Source organism: Copadichromis virginalis, linkage group LG6 (assembly GCF_057382275.1).
Source record: "Copadichromis virginalis isolate Kocher_CV1m ecotype Utaka linkage group LG6, C_Virginalis_male_GT1.1, whole genome shotgun sequence".
Classification (NCBI taxonomy): domain Eukaryota; kingdom Metazoa; phylum Chordata; class Actinopteri; order Cichliformes; family Cichlidae; genus Copadichromis; species Copadichromis virginalis.
In genome coordinates this window covers 32168416-32195865 of record NC_140623.1, presented here as the reverse complement: position 1 = coordinate 32195865, position 27450 = coordinate 32168416, and the positions used below count along the sequence as shown (strand labels likewise).

At 39.1% G+C, this 27450-nt stretch overlaps 1 protein-coding gene across 1 annotated transcript; it reads left to right on the top strand.

The window, feature by feature from the left end:
* The first annotated feature begins 225 nt into the window (after positions 1-225).
* On the top strand, positions 226-25447 carry smc3 (structural maintenance of chromosomes 3). The gene is made up of 29 exons (XM_085459898.1): positions 226-427; positions 1082-1157; positions 1291-1329; positions 1413-1480; positions 1743-1814; positions 2414-2493; positions 2591-2669; positions 2992-3109; positions 3611-3786; positions 4047-4127; positions 4688-4852; positions 6755-6876; positions 7136-7349; positions 7903-8006; positions 9115-9214; positions 10041-10201; positions 10611-10752; positions 10980-11130; positions 11227-11379; positions 14088-14239; positions 14429-14587; positions 15636-15743; positions 16031-16139; positions 18292-18539; positions 21730-21942; positions 22437-22628; positions 23155-23332; positions 23672-23778; positions 24325-25447. The coding sequence occupies exons 1-29, from the start codon at positions 413-415 to the stop codon at positions 24394-24396; spliced, it is 3654 nt and encodes a 1217-aa protein (XP_085316024.1). The 5' UTR covers positions 226-412; the 3' UTR covers positions 24397-25447.
* Positions 25448-27450: the final 2003 nt, after the last annotated feature.

Sequence of the window (27450 nt, the reverse complement as noted above, 5' to 3'; positions counted from 1 at the left end):
GCCCAGAGCGCAGACTGCTAGACTGTACCAACTAAACAAAAAGAAAGGCGAATAAACAGCAATAATAAAAGACCTAATGTTATGTCACAAACGTAACCCAACCGTAGATACACATTATATTATTGTTATATTTGAATTTTTACCTTTCATATGAATTATTTAGCTTCCCCACATGTAGGAATATAGTGCAAGTATATCCCTACAACCCAGTTTCACAAAATGGTATCATCCATTCTATCCCGCCCCCGCCGCCATTTTCCATGTTATTCTTTCCTGCCTTACAGTATTTTGTGATTTTTAATGCAACAGTTTGATTGTTAAGTTTGGATTATTATAGTTGTGGTTTCTCCAGCTTGGCGCAGGGAGTGTTTCATCTCCAAATTTGCAGAGGGGACGCCCTGGATAAGCAGCCATGTATATTAAACAGGTAAGCTAACGAGACCAGACTGATGCGTGTTGCCGACTGTTACTGGTCTAATAACAAGATTTAGGCCAGCTTAACGTTTTTCCACTGAATGATAAATATATAGCTATCGAGGCTTCACTCAAAGTATAACGTTGATTGGATTGCAAAACTGTGTACAGGCACTCCATAAACGGCAAACGTTGTGTAGCTATCTAGCTAACGTTAGCTAGCGCTATTTGAATTAGTGTAGAAGTGAATTGCCTGTCCCCTCTCGAGATGCTAAGCTAACGCAACTAGGCCAGGCTCAGGTTTTCCGATTTGTATGCTTCTTTTCATTGTTGTTATAACGTTTAATGTTGCATATGATGCAGAATACGAGAGTTTATTGTATAGTTGTCGGCTAACTCGGCATTGTTGATTTCAAACCTTCAAAAATGTCCTGAATGAAAGTAGCAGTAGACCATCAGAGTGACCATCAGCCAAGGCCCTGTTGCCTCGTTTTATCTGTGATGGTGCTATTCAGCATAAACAGTTTACACACCTTATGTTTACAAATATTCATAGACCCAGGAGCTCTTTGACCATGTTTAACTGTAGCATGTGGTTAAAATATTGCACTGAAACAGCTGATGTTGTTGTCGGTGTGTTCACGGTGGTCTCTGGTTCCCTGTGCAGGTGATCATTCAGGGGTTCCGAAGTTACAGGGACCAAACTGTGGTAGACCCTTTTAGCCCAAAGCACAATGTCATCGGTATGTGTTCATCCACATCTTTCCATAATTATTTTGTATTGCACCTGAGTTGCTAATCAGGTTTTTCGGATACTTTATGTACTGTATGTCACCATATCCTCATTTTGTGTTTATTTTTCCCTTCGTCTTACAGTTGGGAGGAATGGATCAGGAAAAAGTAACTTTTTCTATGGTATGAAGCCTCAAAACTTGCTGCAATATAGAATTCAAACATTTAGACTTCTAAGACTTTAACTCCCGTTCTCTTTTTTTTAGCCATCCAGTTTGTGCTCAGTGATGAATTCAGCCACCTGCGACCTGAACAACGCTTGGCCCTGCTCCATGTAAGTACAGGAAAATGTACTGGGAACATGAGCCTTTAGTGGGAAGCTATGAATGCAAGAATGCTTGCTAAATAACAGATTACTCTCAATCAAAATCTTTGCATTTTTCTACCTGTGCCAATTGGCAAAAATGTTTTTTGTTTTGTTTTTTTAATTAACTTTTATCACAGTGTGAGGGATTTTGCTTTAGCTTTGACTAAAACCTCTTTGGTAGATGCCAAAACCTCGTTGTGTAAAAATCTCTCTCTCCCTGTCACTGTAGGAGGGAACTGGTCCACGTGTCATTTCGGCTTTTGTGGAGATTATATTTGACAACTCTGACAACCGACTGCCGGTAGGAATGGAAAACATTTCAAATTTATTCTATTACTGTATTTTCAGCTTGATTCCATTGTGATATTATTTAAAAAATTCCATAGGCCTCTCAAGGAATGTGTGTGTATGTGTTAAATAAATGGTCACTGAGCAGCTTGTGGCTAAACGTGTATGATCATATAGTCTCTTTTCAGTGCTGATATTTGTTTCACAATTAAATTTGCATTATTGTTTACATTGGTTTGTATCAAAGTAAACCTCAAAATAAAAAAAAGGAAAACACAATAAACTAAAATCCAAAAAACCAGCAACATCAACCCTTTTATGCTTTCTTTTGTAACAAGACTCTTAATCTTGGGTATTAAAATGGTGAACATCCTTATTCCAATTTAAGTTGTTCATTTCATATTGAATATTGAAGTCTCTCCTGGTGATGACTGTTATGAAGACCACTGATTGCACTGCGTTGCCTTCAGTACACACAGTCCTTCTTATTCTGATGATGAAGGCCGGATGTCTGTGAAATGTTGCAGCCTGGTGATACTGTGGCATAACCTGCCAATTATCGTCCTCTGTGTGACCCTCAGCTTGCCCAGTGATAAATGCATCTCTTTCTAGATTGACAAAGAGGAAGTCTCCCTTCGTCGTGTCATTGGAGCAAAGAAGGACCAGTACTTTTTAGACAAGAAGATGGTGACGTAAGTATTGCGAGGGATCAGCTGTCCATGTTAAATTTGCCAAAGGCCAATACTACATGTGCGATTCCATCTATTCTATGCACTCTTCTTGTTGCAGTAAGAATGATGTCATGAACCTTTTGGAGAGTGCTGGCTTCTCTCGGAGTAACCCCTACTACATTGTCAAGCAGGGAAAGGTGAGAGACAAGTGCAGTGCCAAGCCTAATTTAATGCACAGTAGTTTTTGGTGATGTGAAATGAATTTCATTCTTCAAGCAGTGGTCATTGGGTGGGTAGTTCTAGTCGAACAGACAGTAAAACAGTGTTGTCCTCACTATTTATTTACCTTAGTCTGTTTTCCAAAAACTAAGAGTATTAGTAGACTAAATAATTGATGTTAATTTAAAAAAAAAAAAATCATTAATTAATTATAATTATTATCATTTGTTTTCTGATAGGAATATCTCAGAGGTACACCAGATATTTGGAAAATTTACCTTATGTTACTGTTTTATGTAGATCAACCAAATGGCCACAGCCCCTGACTCACAGCGTCTAAAGCTGCTGAGAGAGGTGGCAGGGACACGAGTGTATGATGAACGCAAAGAGGAGAGTATTTCCCTCATGAAGGAGACAGGTAAACGCTTTTGAATACCTTTCATTTTGTACAACCGTTGATTGGTAGATTTTAATTCATTAATGTTTTTAATTGTCTGTGAACAGTTTTGTTATTACATGACATCAGCTAGATTGTTTTGAAAAGGCTTTATAATGTATATCTATATGTACCATGTTTCATTAGCCTTAGGCAGGATTTGTAATTTGTGTCACATGTACTGTCGCCTCACAGCAAGAATGTTCCTGGTTCAGATCCATTCCAGGGCTTTCCTTCCTGCAGCATTTTAGTTTCATTGTTTGTGTGGTCGTCAAAGCACTTAAATGTATAGAAAAACGTACTCCATTTCCACTGTCTTATAGCAGTACTGTCGGATTTCCATCACAGTCACCGTTGTGCATGACTGTAACCCGTGGCATTAAATTGTTTCTATAACAGAAGTACTGCTTAATTTTGTATACCTTTGGTGAAGGAGTTACAAAGAGAAAAACCTGAAAACAATCCACTGTGTGTTTTCCTCAGAGGGGAAGCGAGAGAAGATCAATGAACTGCTGAAATACATCGAGGAGCGTCTGCACACCTTGGAAGATGAAAAGGAAGAACTGGCTCAGTACCAGAAGTGGGACAAAATGAGAAGAGCTTTGGAGTACACAATCTACAACCAGGAGCTGAATGAAACCCGTGCCAAGCTGGATGAGGTAATAAAGTTGTGAAAAACGTTGAAGTACACATGCAGAAAAAAAACACAAAACATAGACTTCTCTGTATTTTGATGCAGGCGTAAGAATGTAACGCAACCCATGTTGCAACCCAGTTGCATTATTTATGCAGTAAAGCACGAGTTCTATTGTCCTAGACATCATTATAAACTTAATTAAATGTGAACAAATGCCAGTATCAAGTAGACTTTCCTGCCTCAGTAACAAGACTTTTGTACTACGTTTGGCTCTTTTAATAGTTGTCCACCAAGAGAGAAACCTGTGGAGACAAGTCCAGACAACTGCGTGATGCTCAGCAAGATGCCAGAGACAAAGTGGAGGTAAAGAAACAAAAAACCCCAACAACCATTGCTTGGCTTCAGTGAAATCTCATCACAGAATGATATTTAAGATGGTGTTACAGTATTTTGTAAATGACCGTGAATGATGTGTTTGTGCTCTGGTAATTGATCTACTTTGACATTTTTGTGTTTTAGTAACAAAGTCATTTGTTAATATTGTTTGATTTTGTTCAGTGCAACATTTCAGGTACCATAACCACAAAAAAATGCAATTAAATTTTACTTTTGTGTGTTATGAATTTCCCAGAGGAACCCACCCGAGGGATTAATAAAGTTCTATCTTATCTCTTATCTTATCTTATTTTCACATCTAATGTTTGTTGACCTCTTTTTTTTCCCTCTAATATATCATTGCTTATCTAAATATATCACGCATTTCTAGATGGTTAATGTCATCAGCTCATCTTTGTGACCTTGTTAAATAAATGACGCATCATTTAGTCGCTGTAAAGGAAGTAGGTTGTTGTGGTTTTTTTTGTTTTGTTTTGTTTTGTTTTCCCCTCATACAATGATTCTTTATTTTGGCTCTCTTTGTGTAGGAAACGGAGCGTGTTGTGCGAGAGCTGAAGTCTAAGATCTCTGCCATGAAGGAGGAGAGAGAGCAGCTGTCGGCAGAGCGCCAGGAGCAGATCAAGCAGAGGACCAAACTCGAGTTGAAGGCCAAGGACCTGCAGGACGAGCTGGCAGGCAACAGTGAACAGAGGGTACGGAAGCCTCCCATCTGCGTCACTCTAAACACGTGATGATGCACCAACCACACTCCCCCTGCCTCTTTCCCTTTACCATCTCTGTATAAAGAAAAGGCTGGCAGTTTTTTCTCTTTTAATCCACTCCACTCACCCCTGTTATAGCCGGAAATGTGGGTACTTTCCAGCCCCTCTGGTGTTGGCCAGAGGGGCCGATGGTGCGATATGGCAGCCTCGCTTCTGTCAGTCTGTTCCAGGGCAGCTGTGGCTACAACTGTAGCTTACCTCCACCAGTGTGTGAATGTGAGAGTGAATGAATAGTGGAATTGTAAAGCGCTTTGAGGGTCTCGAAAAGCGCTATATAAATCCAATCCGTTGTTGTTATTATTATTATTATTATTATTATTATTATTATTACTACTTGTCCAAGGTTGCTTTACTTTTCAAGAATTTTGGCAAGGGTGTCTGTCAATTTTTCAGTCTGTTTATAAAACCAGAAATCCCCAAATCATGACTTATTTTATTTAGTATGGTGGGATATTATTCCGAGAATGTCCAAAAGAAAACAGCATAAAACTTAATCAGTAAACCAAAAGGCACTGATCCAAATATTCAAGTGCTTCATTCTTACAAAACTAATAATATGTGGTTTTATTTCATTTAATGGATGCAGCTGTTACTTGTCAGTTTAATATAACTATATTTTAATGTATGTGATCATGCATCCAGTATCTGTATAATATCTAATATCATGAGTAATATTAAAACAGGTCAACCAGTGCAAAAAAATGTGCAGTTGGCTTGTGGGATGGGATGAGAAGCAAAACGGAGTAAGCACCAGGTTGCGTATCAGACTCTGCTTACAGCTCCACTATACATCATCCCTGGCATGAGGTTTCGTGTACAGAATTGGCATGCATCACTCTCCATATGGCTTGGTGTTTGTGTGCACATGTGAGTATGAAGACGATAATTATACATAACAGCTCTATTGGCTCAGTTTTTATGGTTCATGGTGGGTCCCAGGCAGCATGCTGGCTAGTGGTTGGATTAAGCCCACCTGGCTGCGGCTGGCACAACACCAGCCAAAAGTTATTGGAGCAAAATGAAAAGCCTCTCTAGCTACAGGGGATCCTGGTTTGATCAGCTTTGAGGTGGCTGATCAAACCACGGGGGGAAAAAAGTGAGCACAGCCATCTCACAAAGGAATTTGTCCAAATCAGTTGTCAGTTACATTTTCTATTAATACTAGCACATTTTGGTTTACTGAATATTAATGCTCTTTTTATAGGATTCTCTTCCAGTAGATACCTTTTATATAAATCTGTTGTAAATGTGTTAGGGCTGTCGGTCTATTAAAATATTTAATTGCGATCAATCGCGTGATTGTCCATAGTTAACTCTCAGTTAATTGCAGATTTTTAAAAATGTATATATTTTATTACATTATCAGTGGTGTTTTTGGCCAGGAAGCAGTATTTAAGACTTCACATACTACGGTGTTAACTCGATTCACATCGATTGTACAAATAATTTTGTTCTTCTCAAGGGAACCGTCTGGCAGAGCATTAAAGCTAAACTTGTTATTCAAACGACCCTTTTCTTCATCCATTTCTGCTTATCATTCACAATGTTCTGATGCTTCACTTCCAGACACCCCAATCTAAGGATGGTGGGCCACAGGTCACAACCCAAGCACGCATGTGTTAATCGAAAGAAAATAGAGGTGTTAAAAGGAATAAGCATTAATGCGTTATTATCCTGTTAACTTTGACAGCCCTAAAAATATAAGTATACATTTTTCATAATTGTCATGAGGATTGTTTATTCTTCAACACTTTTCCTCACATGTAACTCTTCTTTTCTTAACCTTTCATTTGTCAGATTTGTTGGATTAATAATCTGCTCTTGATCTTCCAGAAACGCTTGTTGAAGGAGCGTCAGAAGCTCCTGGAGAAAATTGAGGAGAAACAAAAAGAGCTGCAGGAGACTGAACCCAAGTTCAACATGGTCAAGGAAAAGGAGGAGCGGGGCATCTCCAGGTAGGGATGACTCATTCTCAGTTATCATTCCCCGAGCAGGCGGTGACCGGGCGTGATTCAATGAGTCAGTCAACCTGAGTTAAATATAATTTGATAGTGAGAGATTAAAGGTGTCTTCACATGAGATATTTGCGAATTCCGTTGTAAAATTATTTTATTGCATGTGTTATACAAACATTTGAATACAGGAAGGAAGGAGAGCCAAAGAAAATTATCGGTTCAGTTTATAAATCTATCATCCCCCTTTGTTGTCTTGCAGATTAGCTCAAGCTACACAAGAGAGGACAGACTTGTATGCTAAGCAGGGTCGTGGCAGTCAGTTCACCTCTAAGGAAGAAAGGGACAAGTGGATCAAAAAGGAGTTGAAGTCTCTGGACCAGGCTATCAATGACAAAAAGAGGCAGATTGCTGCCATCCACAAAGACCTGGAGGACACAGAAGCAAACAAGGAGAAGAACCTCGAGCAGTATAACGTAAGATAATTCAAAATGTTTCAGACCTCCTTTTCCATGAAAAAGAATTGCACACTGAGTTTTGCTTTCCTGTCTTTTGTTGCTCTAGTTGAAATAACTAGCTATTCTTTTTTTCTGACACTGTTTTTACTGGAACATTTTAACCTATACTTATTTTTCCCTTTTATTTTGGTATTTTGCAGTCTTGTGCATACAGCTTGAAGAAGTGGTAAAAAAAATGTTTCTAGGGGATGGACTGGTGGGAAATTTTGAAAGGGGGAAACAAATCTTTATTATGAAGTTAACAGTTTGAGACTAAGCTTTTCATTACATGACTTGTGAACATTTGGTGCAAAATCCACAACAAAAAAGTGAAAAAAAAAAAAAAAAAACAGTCAACAAGGCATAGACTTTCATTTGGCTCCTTAACTTTACACAGATTTAAAATAAATAATTTTGCATTTATTTATTTCGGATTAGTGGTGTGATATATGTCGTTTAGAAAAACATTTCTGCTGTTTTGATCTGACATCCTGGCAGGTTAATGTGTCTCACTTCAAACTTGTATCTTTAGAAACTCGATCAAGATCTGAATGAGGTCAAGACCCGTGTGGAGGAGCTGGACAAAAAGTATTATGAAGTGAAGAACAAGAAAGATGAACTGCAGAGCGAAAGAAAGTAAGGACCTCGTCTTTGTTTTTAATCTTCTCTCTGACCTCACATCTTTAAGATGTAAATGTATAAAATTCAGTCATATTTTAAACTTTTTTTTTTAGTGTGCAGTTTTGATTAGTTTGACATCTCATGATAAAATGAAGCTTTACATAAGTCAGACCTGCATGTTGAATTGAGTTGAAAGGTTGTTGTTTAGCCTTTCTTTTAGCCAGTATGCTGTTTCCGCTTGGCAACCTTTAGATAGATGCCAGTGTATTGTCTCCTGTGAATGTCACCAGGCCTTCTCAGTCCACTTAAACAATGAGGTGTGTTTATGTAACACAGAGGATGATACCTCAGGCTTATGCTGCCACAGTTTCCTTGCCTTTAAAAGGTCCTTCAGGGTGGTTGAATTGTGTCACGAGGCTTTTTAGTGAAAACGCGCAATATTGTTCCATGTTTCTTGAAGCACGACAAAGGCAGCATTCACATTCAGGCCTCTCCAGCTATTATTAGGAATGACACTCAAAACGCATAATTTGCCTTAAGCATAAAAAGAGGTTGTGATCTTTCTTTTATTTTTTAAACTGAATTCTATTAAATTCAGCAAGACCCTTATTACTGTCAGCATGTAAAACAGATTCCACGAATAGTTTGTGTATGTCAGATTTTTAATTATGCACCCATCACTGTGATCCGCTGCGCAGTCTGTCGGGTGAGAAGGCAAAATGACAGCTGCAAGCTATTAGTAGCATATCTAAAAATGAGAACAAATGATGAATTTACTCAAACCGAAACAATGAGATGGTTTGGCAGGGAATCGAGATGATATATTTTTACTTGAGGATGATAGTTACAGTTTGCAATTAAAAACAGCTTGACTTGAAATTATGTGAAAGTGAATGAATATTTATGTTTAAATACATTCAAACTATGAATCAGCAGCTGTGTTGGTTTCATAATCTATTTCCAAGATGAAGGAATACAGAGATAAAAGATGTAACCCTTTATAAAAGAGAGTTTTAGTTTGAAGGGTTTTTTTTGTTTTTGTTTTAGTGTCATGACTGCACTTGCGTTTTAGTGCTTCTGGTGACATAAGTGTAACAGTGTGTGACTCTCTGTATCTGCCCAGCTACCTGTGGCGTGAGGAGAACGCAGAGCAGCAGGCTCTGGCAGCCAAACGAGAGGACCTGGAGAAAAAACAGCAGCTCCTCAGAGCAGCCACCGGCAAGGTCTGTGTCACTGTACATGACTGCGAAATTATTGACGTGCATAATGCAACTATAGGATCCCCAATGCTTCCACCTGGATACAAGTGAAAGTGTGACTATGCATGTATGGGCACAGAAGTGGATGGGTTTTTTTTCAGAGGATTGAATCCTTTTACTTGAACACACACACACAGTACATGGATTTATCTTCCTCTTTCCCAGGATGTCACTTGTAAGCCACAGGTAGACCTGCCATTATAGTTCACACACGCACTTACATACAGAAGAGCTGTTAGCGAAGAAATGGGCAAGAGAAGATAAATCAAATCCCAAGTTTAAAAAAGAAAAAGAGGCCTCGCTCTCTAAACGAGCCCACCTTAATACAGCGACCGACTCACTTTGTGACTCAGCCGGTTGTCAGAATAGATATATCAAATGGAATCATTCATCTGCGTCGCTACTGGCACCTTATGATAGCTAGCTAAATTTACATATGACTCACTCCTTTCTGCCTCATCCAGTCATTTCTTCGGGGCATATACATCAATCAAATATCACTTCTGAATAATGTCTGCCCAGATGAAAGGAGGCTGTGTGTAGCTTCATGGACAAATGTCCTACATTTATTTTTCTTACATTACTCCCGGCTGACTCATCCGTCTCCAGCATTTGATGGGCTATATCTATCTCACATTTTTATATTCGCAGTGTATATTTCAGTGTAGGATTGCGCCATGGAGTTAATACAGACCTGGGGTTTTTTTCATGGCTCATACAATATGAGTTTATTTTTCTGTGCTTTTTTGTGTGTTATTTTGCATACTGAGAATGTAGATCTTTCCTCCAGGCCATCTTGAACGGTATTGACAGCATCAACAAAGTCCTTGAGCATTTCCGTCGAAAGGGCATCAACCAGCATGTCATCAATGGTTATCATGGCATCGTCATGAATAACTTTGAATGTGAGCCTGCTTTTTACACCTGCGTGGAGGTTACAGCTGGGACCAGGTGTGGTTTGCTTTTGTATTTTCATTCAAATGTCTGTGTAGGCTGAAATGAAAACAACACTTTCTGGCTCCAAGTCCTTTTATTATGCAAGATTATACAAATGTGCCCGGTGGGTAAAAGGAGCAGGTTGCTGCGTGGGAAGCCATCAGCCCAGTCAGTTTAAAACATTTAGTCTGAAGTTACTCCCCCGTTTGTAGTATCAGTATACCATCTGCCTTAGGCTTTTTTATTATTGCTTTATTCTTCCTCTTTAGAACCTGTTAAATTTTTTAAATATCAAATGGGAGTTTTCATGTTTACTCACAGAGCAGGTGTTGTAGATTTTATAAACAATTTATGATTTATAGTAAAAAATTACTTTTGTTTGTTTTGTTTTTTCGTCTTTGTTTGTTTCTTTGTTTTTTTTAAGGCTGTTTTACCACATTGTGGAGACTGATGAAGTGAGCACTAAAATACTCATGGAGTTCAACAAAATGAACTTGCCTGGAGAAGTCACATTCCTACCTCTGAGCAAGCTGGACGTCAGAGACACCGCCTACCCAGAAACCAACGTAAGTACCTGACATGAATGGGCGCTTTGCATGTATTAAATTTTGAATCTACTAGCAAATAGTGGTATACAGTAATTGACAGTGGCAGTTAACATAAAAACTGCATTCAACTTTCCCTTTGTTCAGTCCTCTTCATTCCATTTTTCTCATCAAGATTTCTACTGACAAATTAGTTTCATTATTACCAATGATTTTTTTTGTTTGTTTGTTTCATTTTTCTCCATCAGGATGCCATCCCAATGATCAGCAAGCTCCGCTACAGTTCCAACTTTGACAAAGCCTTCAAGCACGTGTTTGGGAAGACCCTCATTTGTCGTAGCATGGAGGTTTCCACCCAGTTGGCAAGAGCTTTCACCATGGACTGTATTACTCTGGAGGGTAAGCTTTGCTGTGAAATGCAATACAGCTTCAACAATTCTCAGTGCAAAATACTCCAGTTGAGAACATTCATATCATTGTTTTGTTACTTACTAGGTGACCAAGTCAGCCACCGTGGAGCTCTGACAGGAGGATACTATGATACCAGAAAGTCTCGCCTGGAGCTTCAGAAAGACATGAGGAAGGCTGAGGAGGAGCTGGGTGAGCTGGAGGCCAAACTCAATGAAAACCTGCGCAGGAACATTGAACATATCCTTTCTATTAAAACGTGTGGCGAGTTTGTTTATCATGTTGATGTTAGAGCGCTGTGTGTTGCTGTCCGTTGAGAGTATGAGCAAACTTGAAAGCTTCACTGAAGAATCGCGTTATTAGTGAGGCAGAGTTTTGGCCCCCTGCTTAGACTTACTGACAATAGAAAAATGGCCTGGGTTTGACTGGAATACCGAGGGAAAAGGGAGTATGTGATTCAAGACTGAATTTGAAAATGACTAAACAGACATCTCCCACTTTGAAATGTTATGAAATTCATAAACACTGGAGACAGACAGTTAATAATCGGTATCTGTTAGAGCCAAGTAGATTTTCTTTCCTTTTCAGGATAGAGATTGTGTTTGCCTGAAAGGTTTAAATCATGATGTACAGTTAAAACTAGCCTTTCTAAAATCGTTTTCATATTGACTTTTAAAGTAAACATTGCTTTGTGTTGACAACAGAAAACTTTGCACCCTCTTAGGACTAAAATTTTAATTTAAATTGGAGCTGTTTTCTGTATAAAACTATGTTATTGAAAGTTACACCACCCTCATTCAATTATGCAGTGATGTCACATGGCTGAACCTTCGTTTTAATTGTGTATTAAATCAGTCTGGGTTGTGTAGCTACCTTAAGGCCAGTTGGAGCCTAGCTGGGACGCTGTGGCAGAGTTTAATCGGGTCAAGAAGGATTAGTGTGTGTTGGGTCATATCGGCCAGAGCCATGACTCACTGCTGGACAGCTCATGAAGGCCAAACAAGTGGATCACAGAGGATTTGTGTTTGCATGTGCGATGTATTTATGAATATGGTCACTTCCGGCCCAGTATGATTAAATGTCTGTTTGCACACCTGTGTTATGGTGTGTAGCTTCTCACTCACTCACAGCCAGTAAAGCGTATGCTGCTTGGTGTGTGCGCACCTGGTGATTACGTATATGTATGAGTCAGTAGGCGAAATGGGCATCTGTGCCGATGACATGGTGCTTCACTTCACTCCCCAGAGGAGTGAGTCAGAGAATGAATTAATTATTTAAGACACCTTGTTTTTCACTCTCCACCTCTGCCCTGTCAATAAGCATGAGCTCCCAGCCATTCCTTCCTTCCTTCCTTCTTTTAGTTGCCGTCTTCACTGTTCCATTACATTGCAGTGAAACTTCATACAGTTTTTATGTGAAACAGAAATTTTAAATGTACCTGATTTTATGTGGTTGTGCTAATTTATCTTGTTTTTCTATGGAAAAAAACTGTTTGCAGCCTGATATTATCTGTTCACATTTGTCAGATTATCTTTGAACATCTGTTTTCTCAGTCTTCTCTGGTCAGCAGGCAGGAAAATCCACTTTCCTTCAGTCCTTTTTATATCACTACATTGATTGGTCTTGGTGTTCATTGAGTCCTGGAGCCACAGGAGTTTTGCAGTCCTTTGAAGATCAATAAGCCTGTCTGTTAAATTAACTTAATGATGAGCATGTGCAGCCCTTCTTAATCCTCTGCTTTGATTTTAGAGACACCTCCTTCCCTAAAAGCCCAATCACATTATTGGAGCACTAAATAGCCTACAACATGCCCCATGACTTTACTCATTATCTGATCAGTGTCTTTTGTGTGTCTGTCAGTACGATTACAGAAAATTTAACCAGGCTGAATTTCTTGAAACTTTGGGAAGAGGTGGTGTATGTGCAAAAGAAGAACCCTTTACATGCTTTAATTTTAGATCCAAGTCACTTAAAATAGCTGAATGTGACTTTGGCCTTGGCAGAAGATCAACTCTCTGAGTGCCCTTCCAGTTTGCTGCTTCAGCTTCAACAAAACTGTCTCTGTTGTTTAGGGATTCTGTGCCAAAGTGCTTAATTAAAGCTGAATCATTTCTTATCCTTTTTATTTAACCGTTTCAAGTAGTTTGGTTGACTAACAAAAACAAATAAATTAACAAAACCAAAAACTGACTTCTAAACGTGGAACCTTCTTCCTGTGGCATTAGAAGCACAACTGGTGATTTTAATCTCTAGTTCAAGACCTATTAGAAGAAAAGTATGACACTTAAACTAACAGGGTAATCAGGTGTTTATGTGCTATGTATTGTATCATTGTTCTGTGACATTCATTAATCTTGCACCAACTCATTTCTTTTTTCTTCTTTTGCTATAAGGGAAAATTTGTTTCTTTCTCAGCTTGGGGACTAGCAAAAGCACTGAAAACATTAATATCATTTTGGAAAGTGTATGTCACAAGTGTATTTTTAAGTGTATGTTACACTTTTTTACCTGGGGGTAATTTAATTGTTGCATTGCGACAGGTCACATCAAACTAGTTATATCAGATTGTTTGTGAGGTTTGAAATGTAGTGTTTACTCTTGTAAATATTGCAGTTTGCAGGTGTTTTCATTGTCTGGCATGTTTTATGTTGGTTTGTAATGTTTGCTCAGCTGAGTTGACATACAGTTGTATTTATTGTGTAAGTCACTAGTGTTTCAATGCTTGAATGGGTTTCATGGGCTGCATATCCAGGTTTCTTGCAGTCCCAGCACTTAACTTGCTTGGGGAAATGGTAATAACGATTTAACAATGCATCGCATCAGGGACCTTATAATAGGCAGTGCAATATGACGTAACTGTGATTAGCTCAAGAGTGGCTATTAAGAAAAACTGAAAATGCTCGTCTGTAGTAAAAATTGGCATATACTTCCTTAACTGCCACCTCCACGTATCAACAATGAGATTGACCAACTGATGAATCAGATGCAGCAGATCGAGACACAGCAGAGGAAGTTTAAGGCATCCAGAGACAGTATTCTGTCAGAAATGAAGATGCTGAAGGAGAAGAGGCAGCAGTCAGAGAAGACTTTCATGCCCAAGGTAATATTACCTCATTGTTGTAGTGTATTGTAACCTGTATAAAAACCCTGTGTTCAAGATCACTATGACCAGATTTTGTTATTGATGTTTAACTTGGTCTGTGCCTCAGGTTCAGCCTGTCCCCATTATTGTCTTAATGTTGCCCACTGCTGTCTAACGTTCCTTCGTTTTTTCTCTCTCTCTGTCCAGCAACGCAGCCTTCAGAGTTTGGAGGCCAGCCTCCATGCCATGGAGTCCACCAGAGAGTCGCTAAAGGCGGAGCTCGGTACAGATTTGCTGTCTCAGCTCAGCCTGGAAGATCAGAGGCGTGTCGACGACCTCAACGATGAGATTCGTCAGTTGCAGCAGGTCAGTGGACACAGACTGTGTCTGTTGCAGCATTTGTGACAGTGTTTCTGCACTGTAAAATAACTGACACACACACATGAATTTTCATTTGTGTAATTGTGCTATATCAGTTTACAGCAGTTTATTGCTCAAAACTTTATTGTGCAATTTATTCAGGTTTTTCAGGGGGGGAAATCACACTGATGTGAAAAAACAAAAAACTTATGTATCAACTGTGAGACATTTAAGAAAAATGTTCCAGTGAAATAATTACTGTCTTTTAGAAATGTGTTGAATCTGAAATTGTGGCAGCATCTGTGCGTGCTTACATGGAGTTCAGAGAACATGCCGGTTACCTACATTTGTTTCTCGGTGTCCTTTCGCTTTCTGCCTCCTCCTAGTGTATTCACATGCTCTGACTGAGGTGAGAGAAGCAGGCAGCAGCTGTGTGTGGGATGTTCCTGTGATACAGCATTGCCCTGTCTTTCTCTTTCACGGGCAGCTGCTCTCGGCTTTCCCCTCATTGAACTTTCAGCCATTCCTGCCGTCGTTGTGCAACAACTCCGCCCCCACAACATGAAGCCTTTCATATATGGTTCTGTTATGTTTGCTGTTGTCAGATTATATTACCTGCAACAGAACTCCTGGTTTAGTTTTCATGGGTTTTGGTTAATATGATATTTGCTTCGACATAAGTGGGCAAAGACTTGTTCCTTTACATAACATTCACTGATAACTGTCGCTGAGGCAGATAAGTGTATACACAATTTTTATTTATTTATTTTTAGCAGATTGTATTCTGTGTAGACTGAACAGTTAAAGTTGCTCTCATCTTAGGATTGTCAGGATGTTTATAAAGGCAGAAACTGCAAAATTGGCTTTTAGATAAATGACTATCACTCCTCACACATCCGTCACTCTGACAGCACCATTTCATGCAAGAGATTTCTTTTATGTGATAAACAAAGCAAGAAAAACCCATTCAAATATCAAATCACTGGTATTTCAACACATAGTGAAAATATCACATAAGTAACTTTTGTGCTTCGATGTCTTTATTCACTTGCAGGACAACAGACAGTTGCTGAATGAGAGAATCAAGCTTGAGGGCATCATGACCAGAGTGGAAACATATCTCAATGAGAACTTAAGGAAACGTCTTGACCAAGTGGAGCAGGTACATCATCCCTTTAAGCACTTTGCTTGTAGAATATGTTTGTCACATGATCTATATGTGTATGTTTGTTGAATTATTTCCCTTTTCATATTAACAAAGTCAGATTATTTTAAGTTCTGATTCTTTGTTTTCTGCTGTTAAATTGTGGTCTGTTACAAATTAATTCTTGGATATAGCCGATTTAATTCTAAATAATGTTTTCATTTTCTAGGTAGAGGGGTGTTTGAATGACCCTCCCTTTTTATTTATTCTACTATTTTGATGTTCCCTCACTTTGTATTTCACAGGAGCTAAACGAGCTGCGTGAGACGGAGGGAGGCACGGTGCTCACGGCCACAACCTCTGAGCTGGACGGCATCAACAAACGTGTTAAAGAGACTTTAGCTCGATCAGAAGGTATGTGGTTTTTAATTTATTGATATGTTTGTCAGTACTACTGTTCATATGTTGGGATAAAATAGTCACTGCTGTGGTTGTGGCTACATTTATGACACATATATAGAAGCTCACGTATTATTTTACTAACAGGACAGTTTATACCTACTTAAAAGTGGTTTAAGTTAGATTAGGTTTCACTTTAGACATAATCACTTACAGGGGATCCTGTTGGTGTATTTTTAATGGTTGCTCCTCTATTGTAATTGTTTGCTTTCATTAAATGTAAGTCTGTCTTACAGTTGTCCAGAAGTTAAATTTGAATTTATAAAGAAAATGCCTGAAAGCATGTGTTTTGGAATAAGTTTTAATTTTATTATGATCACAAAGAAAAGTATTTTTAAAGAGTTTTTAGTATTTAAAGTAAATTACTGATTTTTGTCATTAAAGACCAGGAAAAATAATGAAAATGTTATTTTTCAGGGCAGGAAGGGTTTTTGAAAATGAAATAAACCCAAAAAGCCATGGACACTTGCTTTAAAAATACACATGAAATAATGTGACTCAGTTAAAACCTTTTCTACAGTAATTATATAGGACACAATATTCAGTTATTTTTTTTTATTAAACATCATTGAGCTAATATAAAGGGTGGATCACGTATCTGGGTCTTCTGCTGTCACAAAGGCTTTGCCCTTAAAGCATAGCTGACAGCTGTAAATAATACTTTAACAACTAGGTTCACTGCCTGCTCTAGTGTTCGAGAGGAGAGGCTGCAGCTGGACTTTAAATTATACCTTAACTTTTGACGTTGACTTTTAAGTCTTATTTTTTCATCTATAGATAGGCTATAGGTAAATATCTGTATCTCTGTGTAATCTGTAGCTATGTAGTGCTCATTACTGCACATTTCCGGGTAAAATGAAAGCAGAGAAAAAAAAAATCAAATCGTTCCAGTCTTCTATCTCTTATGCTTAGTTAATTTATTACCTGTCTGGCTCAATTTATTGTTGTCATTTGAGTGTAAATTGAAAAACTGTAGGATACCTTCATTGAGTTGGTACTGCCAGCAGATGGTGAGAATGGCTGTGATGCCTTCGAATCACAATTTGAATAATATGTTTTTGCACAGACTGCCTGGTCGCACATTTGTATAAATGTTCTATAAATGTGGTGCAGTGACTCAGAGGTGATAAAATGCAGTTGTCAAAAAGCACTTGTTTCTGAATACCCTTAATTTGCATGGATTCATATTTCATCATTGGCACTAACTAATTAAAGGCATTCACAGCATCATCCTTTTCTTATGTAGGCGCTATATTCAGTCATCCACTCTTGACTATTGTCAGTTTTACCTTTGTTCCAAAAAAGAAAGAAGAAAAATCTTAATTTCTTCTTTATTTAAATGAAAGTAAGAGACATTGTCTCCCTTTTTGTAGGTTGTTGAGAAAAGGCTCTAAAGACAAATGATGTAATCGCTTTTGCTGAACAAAGATGACACAAAGTCTTACGAGCCATCTTGAAACTAAGGATATACGAGAGTGGTCGACAAAATAATTAAAAGTTGCAGGCCTTCGCTAGATGGCACTTAAAATAGTCAGTTTAAGTAATTATTCGTATTTTAGTGAGTTACAACATCTCAAAGATCTTTCCAGCCGTGATCTTTGCAGCACCTTTCTCTCTCTGGTCTGTGACAAGTTGGAAATCAAAGGAGGTGGCAGTGCTACAAACTTGGTGCGTTCTCCTTTGATCAAGGAAAGAAAAGTCGAGGCTTTCAGTGTGTAACCACATTCAGCAAAGGTGTGTGGATGTGGATGGGTTTTACACTGCCAGTACACTGGCTAGCATTGGCTACTTTTGGCAAACTCATCTGAAAGTGCATGCATGTTGTGCCGCACATGTCAGCAGCATTTAAAATGTTACATCATCAAAGAAAGTAACCACTCAAATCTAATTCAATAAAAGGCTCAAACAGTCCACCCAAAATAAGTTGGTAAAAAACTTCCCCTTACCATCTTTGTTGTTTTTTTGTTTTTGTTTTTTTTTTTCCCAGACGAAGCAAATTGCAGTAACTATTAAAGAAAGTCATCTTTTTTTAAAGTCAGGAATTCGGCAGTATACTATGTGTAGATAAAAATCTAACCCATATCACCTCCTCAAATGTCTTTCCCAGATCTGGATTCTCTGATTGACAAGACTGAGGCGGAGATCAAGGAGCACATAAAGAGCATGGAGCGATGGAAGAACATAGAGAAGGAGCAGAATGACGCCATCAACCATGACACAAAGGAGCTGGAGAAAATGACCAACAGACAGGGCATGCTGCTCAAGAAGAAAGAGGAGTGCATGAAGAAAATCAGAGAGCTCGGCTCGCTGCCTCAGGAGGCGTTTGAGAAATACCAGACCCTCACACTCAAACAGGTACGCCTTGCCACCCACACACTCACACACAGTGCTTAATGACGTTATATGCTCGCCGCTGGCTTTAAAATTTATTTTCTTTTTTATTAGCCAGCCCTAGCACTTTTCAGACATGTAGTGTACAGTGTTATTTTTCAGTGGGAGTTTATTAAAATACGACATTTATTATTTTCAGTGGGGAAATTGTTCTGCCTTTTACATGCTCAATGGAAACAAAGCACTGGGGGCTTTTATTTTCACTGGGAGCTGGGAGTCATGCTCAGTCACTTTAAACTAACAAGTTTCAGTGGGAAAGTGTCAAAAACAGAATAAAATGCATTTTAAACATAGAATAAGGCACAGTTTATTGGAAAAACAAGATACACAAAAAAGAAAAGCAGTTTTAGTATGAGTAGAAATACACATATGTACAGCATCTCGCATGTGAGTTGAAGTGCAAATAGGCAGAAACTGACACAGTGATAATGATGTCTATGCTATGAGCAGATGAGGTAAGTGATAATAGAGAGAGAAAAATCAGAGATTATAATAATCCATCTATCCTGGAAAGAACAGATGGAGTGATTTAAAAGAGCACTGTTGTGCGTGTGTTAAAGTGTTTGTAAGAGTCCCACCTCCCATACACAATGGAGAGGAGTTATAGAGTCACAGTGAGACAAATATCTTCTGTAGCACTCAGACCTGCATCTCAGGGCAATGAGGCTTTTACTGTATTTGCTCTGGTGACCAGTCAGGGAAGCATGCACAGGGTAGAATGGATTTTCCATGATGCTGAAGACTTTCTTCAGCATCCTGCTCTCAGACACAGTCTTAAGTTCTACTCCTAGAATTGGCCCAGCTTTCCTGATCAGCTTGTTGGACCTTCTTAAAGACAACTTCAGCGTTCCTGGACCAGTCACAATTCACTGTCTATGCGTATCTGTTGTCCTTAGCCACCTCTTAATCTAACTCCTTGGTGCTGCCAGGAGAATAGGAGGAACCTGTTTCCTATTGGCTAAAATCAGTGGCTTAGTATTAGTGATGGCAAGCTGTAGATTAGCTCACACCATCTATAAAACTGTCCACCACTCTGCTGTACTTCTGTACATCAGTTATGCAATGAAACCCTCTCAATTCTTGGAGAGGGGCTCATACCAGCCGGGTTATGCCCAAAGTAACATCCTATTGATCCCGTCCCAAAACACCATCCACCCACATCCACACAAAGACAGCAAAGAGCATAATTCTCACAGTGTTTGCAGTTAGTTATTTAGAGGGAGTGTGCTGGGTGCAGGAGCCAGTTGATGGCATCCTCCATGTGTTGTTTAGAGTGACTTTATATGAATAGATAGACTGGTAAAGATAATAATTATTCATTTTAATTTAATTGGTTTCACTTAAGAAGGAAATATGTACAATATTAACTGTTAGCTTAGTTAGCTTTAGTTAGCATAGCAGTAGCTATAAACCTATGTGCAGTACATCAGTCTCATGCACTTGAACTATGTTTAACTGCACTGTCCCTTTAAATAAATAAATTCAAAATTCAAATTCATAAAGCTAATATGAATCGGCAGTCCCTTGGCAAGTTACATGCATAGGATCAGAAAGAGTAAATCACAAAACATCCACACACCCACTGTGGATCACTCGAGTCATTGAACACACTGACATATTATTCATTACTTTATGAAGTTGAATTGGTGATTGTACAAAATACATTCAAATCATTACTTTAGCACACATTTAACAGACACAGAACAACACTAGCTTGGAATCACATTACTGTCTGCCTGATTATTTTAGGTCCAAAATGTATTCCCACCAATGTTCATTAGCTTATAACCTTTGTTCTGGGGTTCAGCTGAGTAGAGAGCCTTGCTCCTGAAAAGCTGTTGGCATCAGTGAGAGTAAATTGGTGACCTGAAAGACAGTATCCTGCAAAGCAGCGCAATCTTACAGGAACAGTTTTATTTCACATGTTAGCCATTACAGCAGCAACACAAACAATAATGAAATAGCTGGGTTGAGGTCAGTCTTTATGTGCATTTTGTCCCCCAAATCCATTTAGAAATATCTGCACATACACATGCAGCCAGAGCCAGGTCTCTTTAGGAATAAAGCCCAAGGCCATCACATCCCACCCACTCACTAGTGACTCACTAGACACTGGGGGTAAAGACTGTGTGTTGAGTGGACTTGGCTGCTTCTTTCATAAGTGTCTGAGTGCGCACACTATGTGTGTGTCTATGCGTGTGTGCTTGTGTAAGCCCCCCTCCTCAACAATGCCGAAAATAGGCTCGCTTGCTCATAAACACTCCATATAGTTAATCTTTCTCCACAGGACACTGCTTGGGGGCATGATGGTGCCATTGATTGCAGAAGTGTTTGAGAGAGCCATGTAATAATGGCACTTGGTCATTAGTGATTCAAAGAGATGAATTTATAGTTTGAGAGTTTGGAGAGACAGTGAGACACTTTCAGGCTAGACTAAACTAGATCTTAATTGATCAGGCCGTGTCCTCTTTCAGATATGAATAAAAGGTGCAAAACGCGTCCATGAAATGCATAATGAATGTATGTTTAGTTAAACATGTGAAACTCATTTTCTAGCATTATGAAACCTGTCCTTGAGTGGAAAAATAATCTGAAAATATAAAAGTACTGAGCAATATTTCCTGAAAGTGTAGTTGTAACATCAAAGCAAAATTGCCAAATTAGTGAGTTCAGGTTTTAAAAACATAAAAATTAAAACACGCATGTATGCATTTTTTATTATTATTATTTTTTACATTGGTGGCTTTCTGTGTGCATCACTTAATATACTGTTATTTCACAAAAAGTATTCAAAGGAGCTTGCAAAAGAAAAGCATCTGGACTTCTTTAAGTTGCTTGAAGACGTTTCACCTCTCATCCGAGAAGCTTCTTGATGAGAGGTGAAACGTCTTCAAGCAACTTAAAGAAGTCCAGACGCTTTTCTTTTGCGAGCTCCTTTGACTACGATGACCTGGATGACTGAGAACCTTCACAGACACAAAAAGTATTGTTTTCTGAAAGATGGATGGATGAATGCACAAGCAATCTAAATTATAATTTTGAAAGAGAGCATGTTTTGAGGCGTAATTTAAAATGATACTGATTTAAAGCAGATCTGATCTTGCCTGGAACTAATGATGTATTGTATTCCACTTTTTTTCCTCTCCTCCAACAGTTGTTCAGAAAACTGGAGCAGTGCAACACTGAGCTGAAGAAGTACAGCCATGTCAACAAAAAGGCTCTAGACCAGTTTGTCAACTTCTCCGAGCAGAAGGAAAAGCTAATCAAGCGTCAGGATGAGCTGGACCGTGGCTACAAATCCATCATGGAGCTCATGAATGTCTTGGAGCTGCGCAAGTACGAGGCCATTCAGCTCACCTTCAAACAGGTACATTGCAGCTCAGACTCTGATTAAAATCTTCAGTGATACAAGTCCATGGTTTTTACCTTAGACCTGTATGTAAATCACCCACATTTTTTGGGGAAAGCAGAAGTGATCTTATTTGGATAAGCAGTGCTAACTTACCAGCCAAAGCTAGCACACTTCATACGTAAATCGTAGGATTGTAAATTCCTGGTAAGACACTAATAACACACTATAATTTCACACACCCAAAACTGGAGCAAATCTTTCTTGGGCAGACTGTTAGTACACCCAGTTACACAAAAGCTACATTAAAAATGCTTCAGAAGCTACAAACATGGTTGAGTGGTCCAGTGTGGTGACCTCACTTCGACTGAGGTGAAACCTAGAAGATGGCAAGAGGTTTATCCCTGAAGAAGTTCAACACTAATTTAAAGCATTTTCTCAGAATGTGAAAAATTCATCAAAATGTGACTAAAATTCACTTTCTATCTCTTCTTACCTTCTGCTCCTCTCAGGTGTCGAAGAACTTCAGTGAGGTTTTCCAGAAACTGGTGCCGGGTGGCAAAGCTACGCTGGTGATGAAGAAAGGTGATGCTGAAGGAAGCCAGTCTCAGGATGAAGGAGAGGGGGGTGCTGACAGCGAGAGGGGCTCCGGTTCACAGAGTAGCGTTCCCTCCGTGGACCAGTTCACTGGAGTCGGCATCAGGGTGGGAGTCTTTTTCAGTTCAGTTGTTTTATCTGCTGTTAGTTGACGGGCTTTACTGATTACCATTTATAAATCAGCTTTTTTTTTAAAATGAATGGCAGATAATCAAATAAGAAGAAGATGCTATAAGTAAGCAAAATGCTTCAGCTCTTTAGTTTTTCCCATTATATAAAGTTTTATCATTTCTGAGGTAGAATTGTGCTTCTTGAGTACCCTCAGTATATTGAGTTTCCTTGAGTCTTTGTTTGGAAACATGTGAATGTGTATTTCTGGACTGTTATGATTTCTGGTCCTCCCACACAGAGAAAGAACCAAGGTGAGATTGGTCATGCAATGAGTAATGCGCAGTCCTCTTAGGGCTAAATTTATCTTTATCATTATCAGAGCTGTTGTAACATTGCAGAGGATTTGTTTAACTTCATGAATCAGAGACTCTTATAATAAAGTTCTTACAGTAAAGAAATTGATTTCTCTGTTTTTGTTTCAAGTAAAGTTTGATGGTCTAATTTGATGCACGTCCTGCATAGGTGTCCTTCACCGGGAAGCAGGGCGAGATGAGAGAGATGCAGCAGCTGTCTGGAGGTCAGAAGTCTCTGGTGGCTTTGGCTCTGATATTTGCCATCCAGAAGTGTGACCCTGCTCCTTTCTACCTGTTTGATGAGATCGACCAGGCCCTGGACGCACAGCACAGAAAGGCTGTCTCAGGTAACGATGAGTTATGTGTCTACACAGATTAAATGATGGCAATTTAATCCCTATGGCTTAGTAGGGTTGATTAATAAAAATACCTCTCATCATTGATCGCAGTCTCCTCTGTAGTAAGAGTAGGTAGAAGGTGGACAATAGCCTGGAGAGAAAACAAATGAAAGCTAGTAGAAGTAGGAGATGAGCATCAGGGGTGAAAGGGAAGGCTTATGAAACTGTAGTGAGACCTGGTGCGATGCATGGTTTGGAGAAAATATTTACTGACCAAAAGAAAGTTAAAATGACAGTTGCTGAAATATTGGAAACTTTATTCAAAGCAAACCAACCTTCTTATTACAGATATGATTGTTGAGCTGGCTGGCCACGCCCAGTTCATCACCACCACCTTCAGACCTGAGCTGCTCGAATCTGCCGACAAGTTCTATGGTGTCAAATTCAGAAACAAGGTGAGGCCTCTTCCTTCGAGTCTCTGTATATCTACTGAGAGTCAGACTATGCTCCGGGATTAACAAGTTTTAAACGTACCTGAGCAAGTTTTCTCACAATCATCGGTGATCGTTTACAGCGTGATGATGTTTCTGAGAATTCAAATGCATTTGACTTTTTTTTTCTCCCAATAGTAGGTGGTGATTTTATTTTATTTATTTTTTTACAACAATAGCAAGAAAAATAAGTCTTAAGAGAGGCTGCTCATTTGTTCTCACACAGCCCAGCCTACTAAAGTCAGTGGGGGGAAAAACAACTATTTTCTTCACTTTAGCTTTAGGATTCAAGGGAGAAAATGCAGTGGTGGTGACGGTGTTGTAAACATAATTTTGCATTCTGTTCAAACTCCATTTGTCTTAAATCAATAGCATTCAAAGTTCATTTGTGTCTTTGTTCTCCGTCAGAAAAGTGATAGTAATTTCTTTTGTGTCTGTCTCTTAAGAAAAACGATTACTGCTCAGTCGGTGCAGCATTGATTAGTCATTAACCGTCTCTGTGTTTTTTAGGTGAGTCACATCGACGTGATCACAGCGGAGCAGGCCAAAGACTTTGTGGAGGATGACACCACCCATGGTTAAGAGTCTCCTGCTCTTTATCGTCCTCTCGGCCCCCACCTCCAGCCCCTCTTCCTCCATCTCTACAGCGCACTGCAAACCTCAAAGGCCTCCAAAACAGGGCCCAAACACAGACATATCCCACTCAGTCCAAAAACCTTTTTATAGTCGTGTTAAACATAAACAACACAGGAAGTCTCAGCTTCTTGTGACGTCCTTGTGATTAAGATGTAATTTAATTCATGCCCAGAAACTGACCATTACTCATATTTAGAGTTAAATCTTCAAAGGCTGATACGAAAAATCTGGAGGACAAAATGCGGCTATGTTGATAATCTTTAAGCTGACGGACTTGATGTGAATCAGCCTCATTATAGATGACAGTTAAGAGAGGTGTAGTTATTTTACACTGAAAAAAAAAAAGGTTCTGAAGGGAGCACTTCATGTTTGTGTTACTGCGATGATTTATTTTAGCCGAATTTTAGTAATCTGTCATCCAATGATAAAAGCACCAGAGATGTAACCCTTCAGGATCTTTCCTCTTGTGTACAGTTGAGTGTTTTGATATGACTTGGATGAATCTTTGGGGGCCTTAGGCTCATCTGGATGTGTTCATTCTTACTCTGGTTTCTGTAATGTATACTCTTTGTACTCATGAAATATTACTTCTGTCACAAAAGCCACTTGGCTTAAAATGTTCAAAGCTTGTGGTTCCCTTTTTATGCTTGTATTCTGTCAATTCTGGTCTTGAGGTCATTTCAATATATGAAGTTTAATTCCAAAACAACAGATACCCATTTGGGAACCAACACATCCTCCTAACAAGAATGTTTGTGAAACCTGACCGTGTCCACTTGGGTTCAGTACTCGGTCAGTCGCTGTTTTCTAGGAAGCCAAGATGTTATTAATCTTAAATTTCCTTCATGGAGTCTTTGTTTGGGATTGAACTCCTCATATGTTGTACCTTGTTTCAAAGCTTTCTTTTTTTTAAATGTTTGTGTTCCTTTTTATGTAATAAGAAAATAGAAAATAATAAAAGGTGAAAAAAAATAAAATAAAATAAATAAACACGTCATCTCCGCTTCATGAGACTGCCACCACTAGGTGGTGCTCTTTGATTTTTTTTTTTTTTTACAGCAAAGTCCATTGGTGGTAAAGTAACATATTTATGATATATGTTACTTTTACATTTCGTTTCTTCACATTTTCATCAGAACACAAGTGTGTGTGTACAGCCAAACTAATCAAATTATCTCAACAAAAATATTTTAGAGCAATTATGTTTGGTTTTACCGTGCTCAATATATTTATTAGTCCACCTGTGATTAAAACAAAGCAAAAATGTTTAAAAATATATTGAAAAATATACATGGATAATAATTAATGCAAATAATAATTTCATGTTTTATACCGAACTTTAGACTTGATTAATTTGTGTGCAGGTTCAATGTTCAACCATTAAAAACTGAAATCCAAGTAAATGACTATTTGGCCACTTAATAAAAATAAATGTGTTTTAGTAGTATTAAAAATGTGATTTTGTACCTGATGGATACCTTGAAGCTACAGCTGTGTCATAAACCTTAGATTAGATCTTGGTCTAATAAATGTGATAAGCACTGTATACTGGCAATGTAAACTGATAGATTTGATCTTAAAACATCTTTGAAAAGCTACATTCATGAAAGAAGAGAGATGTATTTACAAAAAGAAAAGCCCGTGTATATTCTCACACCCGATTGTGTTCCGTCACAACACTTGTCTGTGTCTAATCCTTAATTTCAACACCAAATTAATCTAATTTGAGAAGGAAACCTAATCCACGGCCGCTGTAGATTCAGACACAGGGCACAGTAGACATGTGGTCAGCAACTGTAGCAACAAGGTCGGTGTCTGGCACACATTACACAGCCCTTACACCTGTGTTATATTTTCTTTTTGATAGCAATGATCCTGAATTACTTTGTGCCAGGGGAGCTCCCGCATGTCACCCATGCATGGCTGCCATTCCAGTGTAACATCACCTTGCTCTGGCAGCGCATTTAAAAGGTTGTGACCTCTTGAGATCAAGTCTTAGATCCCTCTTGTAATACTGCAGACCTCCAGAGCATCTCGGTCCACGGCGTTCGCCAGCACTCGCGTGGTATCTTACGTCAGAGTGCTTTCCCCTTTGAAAGCAGAGCACCAGGAGCTTTGTCCTCCACTTCATGACTCCACTTCTGTTGTTAGTCGTGATCTAAAACAGAAAAATATTTGTGGCCTGAAGTTGGTGTGTGGGGGTGACTGCTAAGAGAAATCAAACAGGAATAAATTTTGACTTTCTCCAGCCATGACAGGTTTTCTGTATTTAAGAGCCAGTGCCTCTAAATCTAATTCACACTCTTGGCATAAACAATTGGAAAATAACAACCATTTATCCCACCTCATCCAGAACAGTTATTCCCTCTTAAATGTCCACAGCTGTAATAAAAACACCTGCTTATACCTCACCTCATTGTCAGCACAGCTCATCCGCCTGTCCCCCCTCACCCCGTGGATGCAGATGTGTCACATATTAACAACTCTGCATGCTCTCTGTCACCACGTCAGCTGACATACGTCAAAAAGCGTCACACGTACCTACCCACACTGACGTTCTCATTCCACCAATAGAAAAGCATGATCTGCTCTCCTCTCACACAGGTGTAAACAGCAAAGACAGCAAGTAAAATTCAAATCCATCCCATCCTCATTAAGCTTTACTTGGCTTATTTGCAGGATTCTCTCACGCCACTCTGGGTCAGGGACGAGAGCCTGCCCCAAGTGGAGGAGTTTAAGTATCCCGGGGAGTGGTTCATGAGTGATGGGAGAAGGGAGCGGGAGATCGACAGACGGATTGGTGCAGCGGCTGCAGTGATGCGGAGCCTGGTGAAGAGAGAGCTGAATGTAAAAGTAAAGCTCTCAATTTACCGGTCAGTCTACGCCCCCATCCTCACCTATGGTCACGAGCTGTGGGTAGTGACCAAAAGAACGAGATCGCGAATACAAGCGATGGAAATGGGTTTCCTCCAAAGGGCGGCCTCTCCCTTAGTGATAGGG

What these genes read in the sequence shown, in the direction of transcription:
- smc3 (XM_085459898.1), top strand. An exon ending in ACATTGTCAAGCAGGGAAAG is followed by an intron (nt 2,670 to 2,991) that starts GTGAGAGACAAG and finishes TGTTTTATGTAG; the next exon opens with ATCAACCAAATGGCCACAGC. An exon ending in GCACAGAAAGGCTGTCTCAG is followed by an intron (nt 23,333 to 23,671) that starts GTAACGATGAGT and finishes TTCTTATTACAG; the next exon opens with ATATGATTGTTGAGCTGGCT.